General features: G+C 46.6%; 3 protein-coding genes across 5 annotated transcripts; 2 read left to right on the plus strand and 1 right to left on the minus strand.

Moving 5' to 3' along the window:
- The first annotated feature begins 1,975 nt into the window (after window positions 1–1,975).
- On the plus strand, window positions 1,976–6,496 carry LOC105683434 (WD repeat-containing protein 87-like). Its single transcript, XM_012396058.3, has 4 exons — window positions 1,976–3,068; window positions 3,132–3,283; window positions 3,344–3,541; window positions 3,620–6,496. Exons 1-4 carry the CDS (start codon window positions 2,919–2,921, stop codon window positions 5,358–5,360), a joined length of 2,241 nt encoding a protein of 746 aa, XP_012251481.2. The 5' UTR covers window positions 1,976–2,918; the 3' UTR covers window positions 5,361–6,496.
- Window positions 6,497–6,643: 147 nt separating this feature from the next.
- On the plus strand, window positions 6,644–10,063 carry LOC105693614 (very-long-chain 3-oxoacyl-CoA reductase-like). Of its 3 annotated transcripts, none has more exons than XM_048657944.1 (4): window positions 6,644–6,785; window positions 8,645–9,080; window positions 9,168–9,511; window positions 9,622–10,063. In XM_048657944.1, the coding sequence occupies exons 2-4, from the start codon at window positions 8,706–8,708 to the stop codon at window positions 9,911–9,913; spliced, it is 1,011 nt and encodes a 336-aa protein (XP_048513901.1). In that variant the 5' UTR covers window positions 6,644–6,785; window positions 8,645–8,705; the 3' UTR covers window positions 9,914–10,063. The 3 variants fall into 3 exon arrangements, with proteins under 3 accessions (XP_048513901.1, XP_012269080.2, XP_048513900.1); XM_012413657.3 differs by lacking the exon at window positions 6,644–6,785 and adding an exon at window positions 7,137–7,497; XM_048657943.1 differs by lacking the exon at window positions 6,644–6,785 and adding an exon at window positions 7,622–7,734.
- Window positions 10,064–10,556: 493 nt separating this feature from the next.
- On the minus strand, window positions 10,557–15,861 carry LOC105688607 (adipokinetic hormone/corazonin-related peptide receptor variant I-like). Its single transcript, XM_020856684.2, has 7 exons — window positions 15,364–15,861; window positions 13,662–13,956; window positions 13,167–13,288; window positions 12,908–13,013; window positions 12,217–12,427; window positions 12,008–12,143; window positions 10,557–11,899 (listed from the first exon to the last, which is right to left on the minus strand). The coding sequence occupies exons 1-7, from the start codon at window positions 15,411–15,413 to the stop codon at window positions 11,674–11,676; spliced, it is 1,146 nt and encodes a 381-aa protein (XP_020712343.2). The 5' UTR covers window positions 15,414–15,861; the 3' UTR covers window positions 10,557–11,673.
- Between the last annotated feature and the right edge of the window lie 791 nt (window positions 15,862–16,652).

Consider the following 16,652-nt stretch of genomic DNA (forward strand, 5'->3'; position numbering starts at 1 on the left):
TCGACGCAGCGTGATTTCACTCCAATAGTTTCGTGTTTTATTGTTGAATTACTTGTGTTAGACGCTCGATTATCGAAAATTGTTGATCCGGGGCCGCCATGACCAGATTGAGATGATTGCTGGCCTGCTAGCTACGTTCCAGTGAGTAAAATATTGAAATGTTCGGTATTCCCATATCCCTGTTGGTCGCCTGCCATGAACGTTGCATGAAGGCAAGGAGGGCCGTGTAAAAAGATTCGAATCTCAACGAAATCATCATTGTTAGATATATCAGATAACGTCCAGAGAAAATAATTGTTATAAATCGTTTATCACGGCGTAGTAATACATGTATCGGGATGTTCATTTGTTTAAACAACGGGTTACGAATATCGCATTGGGCGGCGATGGCTGCCGGAAGTGAACGCCAAAACGACGCTGGCACAGCAAACGTAGTTCCGTGTTTTAATTTTCTGTAGTTCGAATTAACAGTGACAAAGATAGAATTTGCAATGTGTTCGATTGAGAGTCAACGACTCAGTGATAGTTACAAGCGCAGTAGTATCTAAACGCTATCACGTTCCTAAAAGTTTGGTGACAGTGTGGTACCGTGCAGTGTGATGAGCAGGACTTTAGTGCTGATTGTGAGAGGAAGTTTGGACGTGTGGTGAGAGAAAGCAGATGTTGAGGATGGGATTGATGAGAAGCAGCTCCGGCAATGCAGTTGATCCAGAAGAAGAAACCCAACTTCGGCAGAGTCGGTGAGTCGCATGCGTTGATTTTGCTGTCTATCTGTCCTCTATCTTTGCTTGTGGCATGGCGGTACCAATGTTTATTCTTGTCTATTATTTCACAGGACTAAAATTATCAAACCAAGTTCTTAGAATCAATTGTCAATTCTTTGAATAATGATTAGGTGTACTTGACTTGCTTTTGCCTTGCAGAACTAAACAACCGAAGAGTCGATTGAGACTGTAAACCTTTCCAATAACATGTAGCTTAACTTCCATTTAATCGACAAAGCATTGTGATATTTTACTCATCTTTTCAAAATCATCTCTGAGCTAGCATTCTTGAGATAGGATGTACTAACCCGTTCTTTCCCTACAGCGATAATCGACGTAGTAAGTACCGAACCACGTTGTGTGATTGATGAGTACGGAATGAGTGTGTTGGCGAGAATGAGTATCGTGCTTAAATATAGGTGGATATAGGTAGGAATGGGTAGGCCCGGTGTATGTGGGTTGATAAGTTGTGCGTGCGCTATTATTTATCCAAACCCTGAATTGAGACTGGCTTGGGAACGCCGGACTCAACTCTGTGGTTCTTTGAGATCGTCCGTTGGGTTGGGGGGCAAACCAAAATGAGGGTAGGAAGGAATCGCGAACGGATAGGCAGGTAGATTTTAAGCCGGTATGTTTATTCGTTCCACAGCGTCTTGCAATTGCAGATATTTGGCATATGTTGAGCTCATTCCAGTCACTTTTTTCTAAAATCAAATTGATTCAGATCAAGTTCCCATTTTCATTTCAAGAATCTTGAAACTATCACAATCATCCTTCTGCCAAATCCATAGTTCTCATGAGAATAAATAGAGTTTTCTTGCTAATACAGTTCCATTCTTTGAAATAAAAGTAAAGCCAAGCGATTGCTAGACTGGGCGATACGTTTCCCCTTGTCTTTGTGCTAACGTGGAGCACAAAGTCGAGGAGAGATGCTGAGCCTGAAGCCATCATTTTGAAGAGGATCGCCGACCGTCATGCCACCAATTTTCTCTGCTTCTTCTTTTCCTTCCTCTCTATGTATTTTTTTTCCCATCACTTCATGCATGTGTTTGATTAGTTGAGAGTCTCGCAGCTGGTTTGTGTGTGATTAGAGCTGGAACTCGAACTTTGCATTTTGTTTTATCACATATTCACGTTGGACTGCCGTATGTTTCAGGTCTTCAAGTGAGAGGATTTAGCCTAGCAGAGATCTCGGATCAGAAAATTTTTGTGTCACATGAATATCTCATACTAATCTGATATGCTGTATGTTTCAGGTCTCCCAGTGAGCGGGGTCTTTGGCGGCAAAGTCCTCGGATAAGACAAAGTTTTGCGTCATTTTTATTTTGATACTAATCTGTTCTGCTGTGGGTTTCAGGTCACCGGAGTTACTGCGCTGTTTCCTGAGAAAATCTTGGATAGTTTAGCTTTCAACGTATTTGTCTGTGCTCTCAAATTCCAATAGATTTGAGCAAAACAATACCACAATGGGACCTCAGTAGATGATCCGACCGTGCAGAACCACAGCTATTTTTTAAAATGTACAAATTGTCCAATCACCTGTTGTACATTGCCATTGACTCAGCCTCCTAAATATGATGAAGTCAAATTTTTCTTCTGTCAAACTGACAGATCATATGGAATATTTGTATAGCCGTTTTCTTCCATATCGAACCTTCTCGCGATGATCCGTTTCTCGTTGCATCTGACTATAAGCACATGCAAATTGAGTAATAATGTTCTCATAATACGTTCATCACATGCGCTGATGATGCAACACGTGCGATATCTCTGGAATTATTGATTTATGTAAACACAAGCAAGTTCATCTCTTGCTGTGTAGTCTGAAAGTCGGCGCTCTGAGATAACACGGCGAGTGGCGCCTCTCGCCGATAGTTTATTTAATTAATACTCGCGGAAAATAATCGAAATCAATTTCACCAAAACATCGATAACTAAAACAAAAATTGATTGTCCAGTAAACAAATTTCTCTCAACCTCTCGAAATCAATGACATGCGTAAATTACCCGAGTAGATAATATAAAAGAATTACAGAAAATGCGTTAGAAAATTAAAAAAAAAAAAAAAAATACCCGCCAAAAAATTTTCAAAACTTTCGGCCCCTAAATCTGACGAAATAAATAAAACTTGTACAAATACCGAACTAATTCATAATGGAGAAAAACGAAGACGAACCCGATGACGTCAAAAACGCAACTCCTGTCGCGGGTACAATTAAGTCCGGCACGAAGGATGAATCTGCCGGAAGTCCTAGGGCCACGAAAAAACCGAAACATCCAGAGCAAAGTTCAAAGAAATGTGCGGTAAGAAGTAGATAAGATGGCTCAACCGGAGGGGGAGAACTAAAATAAAATTCCGAAAAATAGGCGATAAAATCGAGAAAAGCGAGAAACTCTGAGGCCTCAAAAATGATGTCGGTCCTCGTTTATTCCCCACCCTGTACTTTACCAAAAGTGGAAGTGGTGCCTCGGCATTGTCTCTCGAAAACAAAATATCTGGACGTCCTAGCCACCCCCAGGTTTGCGATGCTCCAAAACTAATCCGGACGAACTTTTAATCGTTCTATTTTAAAACGCAGTCGAAAATGTTCGAACGACTGTACGGGAAAAATGGTGATGAGAAAAGTGCGACCGTTATCGGCGCGAATAAACGAACTCGCTCAGCCAGCCAGACGTTTGATAATGGGAACTCTTCGCGAAAGGGGCGAAACCCTCCCCCCCGAAATGATAGCCAGCCTCATCAAATCGATCGAAGGAAGCACCTGCATGACACCCGAGTAATTATACATACGAATCCCGTATCGAAGTCCTCGGTGGAGAGTTCGGTTTTTGAAATCTTTCATTTTTTTTTTTAGACAAGCCGAGCAGTACTTTAGAGATAAGGAACGCGATAGAAATAAAGGTCGTAACAATAAGGGCGGTAAATGCGGCAAGCAAAAGTGCAGAGGGAAGGCGAAACCGGACTGCCCTTCGCCGCTGGACCGGGACGCCGTCCTGTGTCAGTACCTCATGGCCGAACGTTTCGTCAAAAGTATCCTCCAATGGAAATGCCCGATTCCGGTCGACGAGGTCCAGGACATAGCCCTCGTTATACTCAGGAGACTGAGCTTCGTTCTCGAATACGAACCGCTCGATGGACGAGATTTAAAATCCCAGCAGATGAGATTCTTGGCGGATATCATCGCCTGTTGGATATCGGGGGTCCTCGTCGAGGTCGCGAAGGAACACAGGAAGGAATTGGAGGACGAGAAGGCCGCGGCGGTCGGCGACGAAATCGGAGACAAAAATAAAGATGGCGACGCCGAGGACGAGGACGAGGACGAGACGGAGATTCCAGGAATGGGGAAACCGGAAGTGGAAGGGGATGACGAGGAGGAAGAGGAGGAGGAAAAAGAGGCTGAAAAGGATAAAGATGCCGAAAAGGATAAAGATGCGCCCGTCAAAGTAAAGGACGAGCCGAAAGAACCTCAGGTCGTTTCGCAAGCGGGTGGACCTCAAATTCCCGCAGACGCGGTCGCGGTAGAGCCGGGAAACGTTGGTGTGAAAGAAGAACCTGAATTAGCTGCAGAGATTAACAAACAGCAGGAAGTTATCGCGAAGCTACAACAAGACCTGGAAGATAGGGAGAAGGCCCTGAAAGAGGCCGAGGAGAGAGCCAGAGAGGAAGAAGAGCGTCGCAAAAAACAAGCGGAAGAAGATAGGGCGGCGAGGGAAGAAGAGGAGAGTAAAAGAAGGGAGATCCGGGAGGAGGAAGAGAGACAAGCTAAGGAGAAAATCGCGAAACTGGAGGAGGAGCTGAAGAACAAGATCGCCGAGGAGGAAGAAGCGAGGAAAAAGAGGGAGGAGGAGGAGGCCGAGAGGAAGAAAAAAGAAGCGGAGGCGGAGGAGCAACGGAAGAAAGAATCGGAGAAGAAGAGAAAAGAAGAGGAAGAGAAGCTGAAGGCGATGGGTCCCTCGAAAGCCATAGAGAACATCGGCGACGAGGAATTGTTCAAGACCAGCTTGCCGTTCGTTACTTTCGGGCGGATAATCGAGACTTTCTACGAGATGACGGAGGACGAGCCCGAAGGCGACGAGGACGATCCGATCGAAAATCGAATACAGCGCGCTCTGTACGAGAAATTCGCGGACCTCGTAGATCTCGAGAGCCCCGAGAGCCTCACGGAGAACTTGAAGGACGTGACGGACGTGTTGGCCGGTAAGGTAGCGAGGTGGATGAAGGGCATCCTCAAGGACGCCGAGGTGAAGTTCATGAGCGCGCATCCGGCGGAAGTTGAGTCCAGGGAAGTGAGGGACTGGGGAAGGTGGATGGACCAGGTTACGGACAGGGCGGGCGATTGGGCCCAATGGATCCACCGAATCGTGAGAGACGCCGAAGCTAAATCCAACGATCCCGAAAAAGTGAATCGCGGCGACTGGGAAGATTGGACCTCGGACTTGGACGCAAAGGCTCTGCTTTGGCGGAGATATTATCTCGAAACCGTTCACCAGGCTCATCACAACGCTATGATGATCGCCAGCAGGCCCGTCGTCAAAACGGGGGAAAAAAAAGAGTATCTTTATCCCGAGAAAGAAATTCAAGAGACGGATCTGTAGCAGCCTAGACTAAAGTCTCGCACGACGTCGCCCGTTAAATCTTTTTCTATATATCCATTATGATAATTACCGTAATAATGTGTAACCGCGATAAAGTAAAACTGTAACAAATGCCCGATGTATAGATCCGCTACTTTCTCTCTGTAATACGGACACCGACGTATATCGGAGTTTCCCTTGCCCTCCATTTATCGGCACGTGAAACTGCCGACGCAGGTAAAAAAAATCAATCGATTCAAATTACTCAACTCCGGATAAAATCGAGCGTTCGATGAACTTATTTTGCTCATCGCCGGTCAGCAGATTTGAAACTTTTACCTTCTTCACCGTTTCGTATTACGAGTCAGCGTTATTATTAATAAAATAGCGATAAAATCTGCATCGTCATTTCACCTGGCTGAAATTCACGCACGCGTCGCCGGTATTTCGTGTTCGTTCGTTTTTTTTTTTTTAATGGGACCACGATGTGCCTCGCTAGGAATTCTCCGGGAACCGCTACACGACGCTTTATTTAGTCAGTGAGAGTCGAAACGACTTTCTACTTTTTACTACACATCTTCGCGCAGCTCCCGTCCACCTGAACCGTACAACGAACTACGAAACTTGATTCTCTGTCGGCGCGAGAGCGATCGAGAATTCGGAGGGTTCCGTGGACCCGGCTGTTCGATTTCGAACGACCAATCGAATAACGCGACTCGTTGCGAAACCGCGTCACTTTCTTCGCCCCGTAAAATTCCCCCCTCCCGACAATCAGCGATTATTCTCCGATCCTCCGGCGTACCGGAAACTGCGGGAAGCCGCTTGTGAATCGCTAGGAGAATTGAGTCGTCGTAGGGAGCGCGGAAAAACGTTGAACGCCAGGCATAAAACCGAGGTGGATTAATGACGCGCGGAATTAATAAGCGGCGCCCGCAAAACGCGGAAGCGTATATACGAGATCTTCGAACGACGCGTGTATCGAATTACTTCCGGCTCGTTATATCGCATTAAAATTTTTTGAAAAAAAAAAAAAACCGCAGCGCGCGCGCGAGCGCTTACCTGCCGACGGAAAAATTGCGCCGCGTCGGCGACTTTGTTTAACCTGCACTTTTTCAAACGGCGAAAAATCACGGTGTGAAGCGCCTCCGCGATCAGCCCCGCGGGAATTCTTCTCCCACTCGAGTGCGATGATTTGACGTCGGGTTCGATGCGAAGCACGTTACACGTCCGACTCGCTGACCTACTGTCGCTAATTCAAAGCCAACGGAGAGAATATTGACCGCAAGACTCTCTCAGTCGGACAACGGTACTCGCTTCGGAGCGCTACGCGTACTCTATACCTTTTACGCGGGGGTCATAATAATGAGTCTAAATATCCGTAAACGAGAAATTCGAAAATTCGAACGCCGAGATCCGGTCGCATCTTGTATCGTCGTTTTCGCACACGTAGGTATATACCGTAAATTTTCACGCGCATAAGAAAGTAGAAAGTGCACTTTTGTTACGTGGTAGCATTTAACGATAAAAATCTATGGGATCCGAAACCGGATAACGTCCGGCGAAAATTGCGCAACCCCGAGAAAAAGGACCCGAGGAAGAATCTCGCCCGTTCGTTTTTCGCGTTTCGTTTACGTTTAGTTCCCTCCTCCGTAGGACCGGCCGCGCCGCGGGCAGCCGTGTACGGCGTTGTACCGTGACCTAGAATAAGTGGGGCAAAGAAAGATCGCCGAGTTCTCTATGATATTTACTCGCTACCGTAAAACTCTCCGAGGTTCCGCGATTCACGGCGGCCGGTATAGCGATCGCCGAAGAAGAAAGCGGAAGGAGTTCAGCGGTACGGGTAAGGGAAGAAGGTGAAGCCGTGACATTGCGCGCGCGCTTGCGCTCTCCCCTTCCCCTGTACACGGTGTATTTTCAACGGTGCACCTACGTCGGCTGTTGTCCCGCTCGTGAATACCGGGGGATCGATCTCGAACGCGCAGTCAGTGCGGAGTGAATTAATTTTTTTTGTTTTTTTTCTTCTCTTCTCTTTTCTTCTTTCAATCGAAAACCAACGGGGAGCACCGCCATGTGTTACGTCCGATAAGCGCTCCTGACCTCTGACCCCGTCGAGACATTTTTCCCTACGACTCGTGCGATTCGTCAGGCGTCCTCAGTGGTGAGTTTTCTGTGACACGAAAATACGCGAAAGCGGGCGAAGGGTGAAAGGAAGTAGGGGGGGGGACGTCGTGTCGCCGTGTACGCGGCCGCGCGGAAAAAGCGCCCTCGGGGGGTGAAACGAGATCGGTATTCGAAATATGTTCTTCGGAATTATGTACGAGGAATGGAAAAATTGTGCGTGCGGTCGGAACTGGATCATATCGGTTCTGTTGAAAATCTTTGACTCCGTAATTCGGTAATATATGCATATTTTTTTTTAGAGAACCGGTCAACCTTCGCGCTTTTTGAGTCTAGGTGGAGAAGAAAAAAAAAACGAAAAAAATAGAAGAAAAAAAAAAGTTTCAAACGTCAACCGTACATTTGCATTTCATGTAATATGTATTACGTATCGAAAATTTTCGATATAAACAGCCGGGTTCGTCGGGCGCGTTCAAATGCCGCGGAAGTTCGAACCTCCGGATTTATGTAATATGTAAAAACCGGAAAGCGAGAAGAAAAAAAGAAAAAAAAACAAAAAAAAAAAACAGAAAACTTGAAAAACTCGATGTGGCTACGTAGTCGAGTAACACACCATCGACTCCTCGGTGTATAGTGAGATTTCAAAGACAGATAAAATCGAAATGTCATTCAAGCGGCGTATACCGAGACCTGCGGCGCACCGGGGAAAACGACCTTGAAATCCGACCCCTATGAATTTCGATCGGTGCATTCTGTAATTACGTTTGAACATTCGATACCGTGACAAGGATAACGATGATCGTGTGTCCCCCCCCCCCCCTCCCCGCTCAATGCAAGTCGCTTTAATTTAACTAATTCAATACGTAATCGATGGCCACGGGCCGTTGACTCCCGGACGGTCGGACTTTCATGGTTACCGCGGGAGCCCCGGTATCTATAATCTTCTTTTTTTTTTCTTTTTCTTTCATTCTCGTCACGTGACATCTGATTAGTCGTATCAGCGGTCTGATACGAAAAGCGAAGCTGACCAGTGTCCGGCCGCAGTCCGTCCGATACCGTCGCGATCAGCTAAGCTAATCGTCGCTTCGCTGTGCAGTAGATTCCGAATTCGAAAAATCAGAGTGAGAGTTTTCGATCGGCGCCGCCCGAAGATTTTCGTCGTTCAGTTTTTTCCGCGTTATTTTCAGATCGTCCGACGATCGACCATCGGACCGACGATCGAACGCCGCACCCGACGGACGCGTGAAAATGGCTTTGACTTGTTGGGAAAAAATCACGATAGTAGTCGTAGCGGCTGTCGGACTGAAACTGTTCGTAAAGCTGGGCGGTTTGGCGTGGAAAAAATTGTTGGCCCCTAATCTGGGCCTCGGTTTGGACGTGGCCTCGCAGGGCCGGTGGGCCGTCGTCACCGGCGCGACGGACGGTCTCGGCAAAGCGTTCGCCGAGGCCCTGGCCGCCAAGGGTCTGGACATCCTGCTGGTCTCCAGGTCGCTGGCCAAGCTCGAGCAGGTCTCGTCGGAGATAAAACAGCGATTCGGCATAGAGACGCGAATCCTCGAGGCCGACCTGACCCAGGGTCAACCCGTCTACTCCAAGATCGCCACCTGCGTCGAGGACCTCGAGGTGAGTCCCGTGCGAAACCGGTGCCGGGGTGTTGTTTTTTTTTTTTTTTTTTTTTTCTTATTCTAACGTGAAACGCGTTACGCTCAGGTCGGCGTGCTGGTGAACAACGCCGGTACGAGTTACGATCATCCGGAGGTATTCACCAATCTCCCCGAGGAATCCATAGCGAAGATTCTCCAGCTGAACGTTGCCGGGGTAACGGGGGTGGCTCGCGCCGTTCTTCCCGGTATGATGGAGAGGCGCAAAGGCGTCGTTATAAACATCAGTTCGACCGCGGCGGCGATACCGAGTCCCTATCTGTCGGTTTACTCGGCCAGCAAAGCTTACGTGGACAAACTCAGCGCGGATCTGGCGGCTGAAGCTGCGCCCCGAGGTGTTACGGTCCAGTGCCTCCTCCCGGGACCCGTGGCGACCAAAATGTCAAAGATCAAGTAAGTCCGTCGTCCCCCGGGCCCCGGGCCCCGGAAGCCGGAGTTCCGCTCCTTCGGGAATCCCGTGCGAAGTGTTTATTTTTTTTTTTTCTCCCCCCCCCCCCTCTCAGGAGAGCGACCTGGATGGCGCCGACACCGGAGAGGTTCGTCGAGGCCGCTCTGAAGAGCGTCGGGATCGAGTCGAGGACCACCGGATACCCGCCGCACTCGTTGATCATAGGGGCGGTGGACGGTTTGAAAAGCGTATGCGAAAAGGCGGCGATCTGGTTGGTGGCCAGGACTATGCTGAACATACGCGGCAGGGCGTTGCGCAAGGAGAGGAGAGACGAAACCACGAGGGCGAACGCCGCGGTCGTCGAAAATCTTCCCCGGAGAGAAAAACTCACCACGTCTACCGAGTGACGTGCGCGTTTTTCCGATCCTGCTGCGACGCGTTTTTTTTTTTTTTATCTTACCCCCCGCCCTACCCCCTTTTTCTATACACAAATATTGTCCTCCATTTGTACATTATTATTCGTTTACGTATTGGCGAAATAAACCGTTGTTATCGTTTGTTTTTTTTTTTTACATATTTCGATTTTTTATGAACATCGTCACGTGGGTTCGATCCGTCGCCCCTCGTCGTTGAGGCGATCGGAGTTTTCGTTGTAACGACGTTGCTTTTTTTTTTCTTTTTTCAATTTACTTCACAGACGTCACAGTCGAAGCGCCTCTAACACCGCGGGTTATTATAATTCGCGATTCAATTTATTCAAGGGCCAAAGATTGAAAGGCCGCCGACCAACTTCCGGACTAAAACGAGTTCGCAGACGGGTATTATGCGTCGCGACGCGCTAATCATAAATAGTCAATAGACTTTGGCTGGTTTTTTCTTGTTTTTTTCACATCGTTTTTGAATAAACCCGTCCAAAGTCGCCTCGTAATGGATAAAAGTTATTGTGAGACATTTGCGAGGAAATCGACATTCTGATTCGATCGGAATTCATTTTCCATTTATTCAAAAATTCTAGTCTATTGTCGGTTTGTATTTTTTTTTTTTTTTTTCTCTCTTGCTTTCTCGTGCTCTGCGTTATTGACATGAATATACAATACAAGACCGGGACTTACACATCTAGGTAGGTATGCGTGTATATTGTACCAGCGTAAGTACGGATGCAATTTATGTAACAGGGAAATTTTATTCGTTATATATGCTAATATTATTAATAAAATAATTTCGTTATAAGTAATTTATAATTATCACGTAATAAAATATTCCATCTATATTCATATGACGATTATAGGGTGGCGAGGAAAAACGACTAGTTTTTTTTTTTTTTTTTCTTCTTCTGCGTCACCTATGAAATTATATCATAGTTCAGCATGTTCTAAGAGCCCCCCTCCGAAAAATCACTCGGAGAAAGAATTTTAGAAAGATTTTTGAAAATTTCGAAAATCGTCAAAAATCGATTTCTTTTTCCCTCAAATCGTTATTGTATTGTATCCCACAGGTGGAAATGATGGAGATGCCGATAATTTCAAGTCGATATTCCGCTTTTTAAAAGTGGTTACAAGTTTTCTGAACTTTTAAAGTACAGTATTTAAAATGTCTGCCAACGATCTTTGAATCTAAACATTGACTAAAATTAAATTTAGAAAATTGTCGACTTTTAGAAAACATATACCTAATATTGACTTGAAATTTTCAGAATCTTCATCGGTTTCAATCTAGAATACGATAGAATGACAAGAAAAAGGATCGAAAAGAAAAAAAAGAAACTGAATTTGCAACAATTTTGTAAATTTTCACAAATTTGAAGCGACCCCTAAAAAGTTCTTTTTCGGGCCGACCTTCGGAGAGGACTGTTATCGTTGGAACGCCGATGTACTTCCATCGGAGACGCGGCAAATAAAAATAGTCATTCTTCGCGCCACCCTAACGACGATATTTGCGTACAACTTACCAACTAAACGATTTTAACATTTATACATTAATCGTTCAAGTTCTACGCACTGCACGTGGAGAAAAAAATTCGGCGGCGTTCTATCCCATGACGCGCACGTTAAGATCAGAACGAGCATTCGTTTCGTCTGGCACATCTCGATTCGTCGTCGTCGGTGTGCCGCGTGAAATCGATCGAATAAATTTGCGTGCTGAATTCCCCATGTGCAGGGTGCGACTCTCATTTGCCGGTGCTCCTGCAAGCCAATCTGACCCCCGCGTTCTCCTGATGCGGCGGTGACGCCGATTGTCGGGGGTAAAAACACCGGGTACATTCCCGACGAAAATTCACCACGTAACTGCCGTAGACCAGAGGATTCGCGCACGAGTTACCGACCGCCATTATGAACAAACCGTCCTGAACGGAGGCGTCGACGCGCATCGCACTCTCCCTGTCGAACATGTACCTGCGGGGGGCGGGGGGGGAGGGGGGGCAACAGAGCGATGACGACGACGATAAATAAAAGAGGAATCTGACCGACCGGTGGATCGACGATCGGACGTCACGTACGTACCACAAGGTCATCGCTACGTAGGGGGTCCAGCAGAGTATGAACACCGAGACTATGGTGATGGTCATCCTGAGGGTGCGACTCCGCGCCCTCTCTATGCTGCTGATGTCCGACCTCCTGAGGGTGAAGCGTCCGATTTCTGCAAAAAAAATTTCTCTCGTCATTTTTAATCGAAAGGTCGGTCGGTACGCGTTCGCTTTCGGGGCACCGACCCAGTTGCTTTCCTTCTCGGCTCTTGTTGCATATCTCGCAGAGTATTTTCGTGTAGGTGCAGCAAATGACCAGCAGAGGTCCGAAGTACATCGCGATAACGCAGAATAGATTGTAGCCCGTCTCCTGGGCTTGGGTCATGAAAAATCCGAAGGTGACGCACTGCTGAAATTCCGGGTACTTCGGGTGCGTGGACACGTGGAAAACGACGCTCTGTAAGAAATTAGAGAAACGAGAAAGAGAGAGAGAGAGAGAGAGAGAAACGAGGATCGATATCGCTGAGAGAACGGACGTAGATTATAATATATATTTAGCTAAATTTTCAAACCCCCCCCCCCCCCCCTTCCGTGTATCTCGGAATTCGGTATACTTTTCCTCAGAAAATTCCGAGACGAGCGTACGAAAATTCGACTGATTCGTACCGTCGACCGTAGGGAGAGACACTCGAGACCCGATGGAAATGAAAGGGAAATAACTTCTTCGAGGAGGCTTTAATTAATCGAGAAAAGGGACCGCCTCCGTCTCTCGGATGTCGAGAGTGTACAATTTCAACGAAACTATCCGCGGAATGTGTCGAGAGCACGTTTTCAATTTCGGTATGCAGAATCGCGGAATTTCGCCGAAATACGGAGTTTGAAAATTTTTTCTCCTTCGAATTATCGCCTTCGTCGCTCGATGTACACGGATACCCACCTGCGGCACGGCGTAAAGGAGGCTGCACACCCAGGCGATGGCCAGCATAATTTTTCCACGACGTCTGGCGTCGTTTACCTTCAGCGGATGCAAAATTGCGAAGTACCTATTGGTAAGGAAAAATATACGATATCGGTCGATGCGAATATATCGACGTACGACGTTATAGTAAAAATTTATGCGCGATCGTTTCCGGGTCGGAATTCCGACGCAACGGATTCGAACGAATGGCGGTGCGCGCGGGGCCAATATTACTGACCTATCCAAAGATACGCAGATGAGGACATTGCTCGACAGGTAAAGTCCGAACGCCCTCAGAAACAGAAACATTTTACACGCCAGATTACCCGCCAGCCACTGCACCGTCAGACGCCAACCGACCTGAAAACCGAAAAAATAACGAAAGAAAAATCCAAAATTTCAAAATATCAGGGGTAAAAAATAGGTAACTTCTATTTTTTTTTTTTTTTTGTTTTTCTCTTCTGTTTTTTTTCTTTCATCGAACGTCACGATTCAACGTTCGTTATTTTCTCCATCGCGAATATCCTTCTTTTACTTCGCTTTGAACGCCCACCAGGATTGTCGCGTTTTATATAGATCGGAAACTTTTAACGACAATTAAAAAGTCGGCGAGAAATCAAAAGGAAAGTAAAGAAAAAAAAAAGAAGAAACTACGCGGAAAGTGCAGAAGCAGAAACGGGCTGCGGATTACGTAAATTAAACGTCGGAATAGCGAGATCGGGGGGATTATTACCTCGAGAGGAATCATGATGAAGGTGACGAGTAGGTCGGCAGCGGCTAGATGCGACATCATGAGCGATATTCTGGATTTCCTGTGTCTCCCTCTGAACAGGCTTATGAATACCGTCAAATTTCCGACGGCGGCTACGACGAACAAAAGACAGTAAACAACCACGACGCTCAGCGATTGTTCGGTGAATCTGAACTGGGGTGGCAACGTCCCGTTCTCCGTGGGGTTAAACAGCGACAGATTCCTTATCGCGTACGGCAAACTCGTCGCGTTGTTAGAACAATCCACAGAAGTGTTGCTGGAAGTTGAATGAAAAAAAAAAAAAAAAAAAAAAAAAAAAAAAACAGAAAAAAAATAAATATTAAGCGGAGTTACTTCGCCCCCTCCCCCCCTCCGTTTCGAATCGGGGCGGCAAAAAAAAATTTCACCGTTGACTTTAATCGGGGATCGCCGGGGTCCGGATAAGGAGCCGCTCGTTTTTTCTCGCATTTGTTTTTTTTTTTTTCTTTTCTTTTCTTCGATACACAATTTTTCCCTCGACCGTATCTTGAAGCACCTCTTGATCATTCTCTATTGTTGGTCGGCATCGTTTTTTGTTTTATTTTTTCTGTTCTGTTTTTTTTTTCCGGCTTGTCCCGAAAAATTTTCTCGTCTCAATTGCGCGCGAGCACATAGTTTTTCCAGAAAATTGAACGAAAAAAATGAGAGAGAGAGCCCTTTCAAACGAATCGGGTCTGGAAAAGTTGAATTGAGTTTCGGTTCGACGGACTATGGTACGAAAGTTTGTTTTTCAAATTAGTGACATTGTCGAGGGACTAATTGGTTAATGTTTTTTTCCGTCTCTGTTTTTTTTTTTTTTTTCTGTTTCTTTTTTTTTGGTTTTTCGTTGGCCGCTGTTTCGAAACCGAGAACTCTCGCCGTTGCGTCGGAGGGACGCGGAGAAAAAGCGTGAAAAAATTCTCTCTCAAACGAAGGCGAAACTTTTGACAAAATAGGAAAATTTTCAACGAGATTCCGCTCGAAGTGATCTCGAAAAAATGTGTGTGTAACTTTCTTCTTCTTTTTTTGTTTTCCACGCGTACTTCGTGCGCGCTCGTTTATTTGTTTCGCGTATTTTCGCAAGTCCTTCACTCTTCGTTCAATTCTCCGAGAATCTATTTATCTAGGTTCACACTCGTGGCAGTCGTCTTTGTACACGGACTTTTTCATTTCTGTCGCATTCCACGTCAATTAACCTATACCCGTGTACACACACTCGACGTCTGCTACGCGAATCGCGATATTTCTTTGGCCGATTTTTCATTAAATTTCTGCTAGACGTCGAAGACGATGAAAAATACCGTAAGAAGCAAAAAAAAAAACCAATTCGGAAAGAGAAACCTTTTTATGCGAAGTGAATTGAAACGATTTTGATGCCGGGGTGGCGATAGAATCTCTGTCAGTGACAGCTGTCAAAAAGTTGTACACGGCTTAACGCTTGCCACTAAAAATAAGCGAGAGAAAAAAAAGAAGAAAAGTTTTTTTATTTATTTTTTTTTTCAAATCAACGGAACGGAGCGTTCGATGGTTTTTTGGAGGGGGGAAAAAATGAATCTCGGAGTACCTGGAAAGCGTTCGATAAAAAATCGAAAAAAAAAAAAAAAAAAAAGGGTCATCGAAAAGACGACCGACGAACGTACGTCGAATCCGACGAAAGTTTACTGACCTTCGCTCCATCGAATGAACTTCGCTCCCGCCTGGAGCGTCGCTTTTCATAATTACCGGATCAATCGGTCGCAGCTCGAATTCATCACATAATCCAAATTGAATTCGACGAACGATCAAACGTCAACGGGAAACCGGAATCGCGACGACGTTTTTACGGTACTCTCGTTGTACTTTACAGCGGCAAACGAGCGCCTCATTATACTTCGTCATCGATGTACGCGAATTTTTCGAATCTCGAATCCCGCAGGAAGCTCATGGAAATCGAACGATGTTCGAATCTCCTCTGTTTCGCACGTCGGAAGCGGATGCAGTTTTTGACCAAAAAAAAAAAACAAAAACAAAAAAACAACAACAATTCACCGCTGATTCGGGGCGAAACGCGCGTTCGAAACGAGGGCAGCCCTCCCGATCGGGGATGACGACTTTCCGAACGAATTGGCGGAGTGGATCGGCCGCGGCAGAAGCGACTGGAGGGAGAGGACGCGCGAAATGAGTAAACGACGATCGGTTCGGACCCCGTTCCACGGTGAGCTAAGTACGCAAGCTCCGCGAGGACGGGGGGAGGGGGGGGGGGAGGGGGCGGTGGGACGGTGGGACGGCGGGAGGCGAGAAACGGGCGACGGGAAAGAGGGAAACGAGGATGCGTGACACGCGGATCCGTCACGTTGCACCTCCGCGTGAAAAATCGCGCCGACGTTGCGCTCCGGGTCAGCGAGAAAAAGAGCGAATATCTCGGCGGCGGCAGGAGCTCCAGAACCTCGGAATTAGCGGTGCCGTAATCGCGCGTAGGCGTCAACCGGTCGGATTCGGGGGAAAACAGAAATCGTCTAGACTACGAAGGGTTCTCGGCGCGCACGCGCACGCGTCGCTGCGTAAAATATGTACATTCGAAACGGATTTGGGCGTCGAGATCCGCACGATGCGCGAATATGTTAGAGATAGCGTGTTCGAATCGGATCCTGTTATCCGATTTTTTCAAAAGGAATACGTACGTACGTAACCAGAAGGCGGGGTAACGTATGTTGTAACGAGCGGTTAATCTGGAACACGCGGCTCGTCGAAACGGCGCGATGGAAAAATTAATTCTAACGAGAAAAACGTTTGAAAAAACAAAAGGTACGATGAGGAAGGTGAAAATCCTCTGATTTTTGTAAATTGAAATGCGCCGTCACGTTTGCCTTATTCAACTCCGTTCGGAAGATACGAGGAGCGAGAATCTCTCTCGAACGAAAATTCGGATTTCTTCTTCTCCCTTTCATTTCGCGGGCATCGCCACCGGCGATAAAG

This window comes from Athalia rosae, chromosome 7, assembly GCF_917208135.1.
Source record: "Athalia rosae chromosome 7, iyAthRosa1.1, whole genome shotgun sequence".
NCBI classification, from domain to species: Eukaryota; Metazoa; Arthropoda; class Insecta; order Hymenoptera; family Athaliidae; genus Athalia; species Athalia rosae.

What these genes read in the sequence shown, in the direction of transcription:
- LOC105683434 (XM_012396058.3), top strand. Translation starts at nt 2,919, where the DNA reads ATGGAGAAAAACGAAGACGAACCCGATGACGTCAAAAACGCAACTCCT. An exon ending in AAAGTTCAAAGAAATGTGCG is followed by an intron (nt 3,069 to 3,131) that starts GTAAGAAGTAGA and finishes TCCGAAAAATAG; the next exon opens with GCGATAAAATCGAGAAAAGC. An exon ending in GACGTCCTAGCCACCCCCAG is followed by an intron (nt 3,284 to 3,343) that starts GTTTGCGATGCT and finishes TTTAAAACGCAG; the next exon opens with TCGAAAATGTTCGAACGACT.
- LOC105693614 (XM_048657943.1), top strand. Translation starts at nt 7,637, where the DNA reads ATGTTCTTCGGAATTATGTACGAGGAATGGAAAAATTGTGCGTGCGGT. An exon ending in ATCTTTGACTCCGTAATTCG is followed by an intron (nt 7,735 to 8,644) that starts GTAATATATGCA and finishes CGTTATTTTCAG; the next exon opens with ATCGTCCGACGATCGACCAT. An exon ending in CCTGCGTCGAGGACCTCGAG is followed by an intron (nt 9,081 to 9,167) that starts GTGAGTCCCGTG and finishes CGTTACGCTCAG; the next exon opens with GTCGGCGTGCTGGTGAACAA.
- LOC105688607 (XM_020856684.2), bottom strand. Translation starts at nt 15,413, where the DNA reads ATGAAAAGCGACGCTCCAGGCGGGAGCGAAGTTCATTCGATGGAGCGA. An exon ending in ATCTGCGTATCTTTGGATAG is followed by an intron (nt 13,014 to 13,166) that starts GTCAGTAATATT and finishes CCTTACCAATAG; the next exon opens with GTACTTCGCAATTTTGCATC. An exon ending in TCCTTTACGCCGTGCCGCAG is followed by an intron (nt 12,428 to 12,907) that starts GTGGGTATCCGT and finishes AATTTCTTACAG; the next exon opens with AGCGTCGTTTTCCACGTGTC.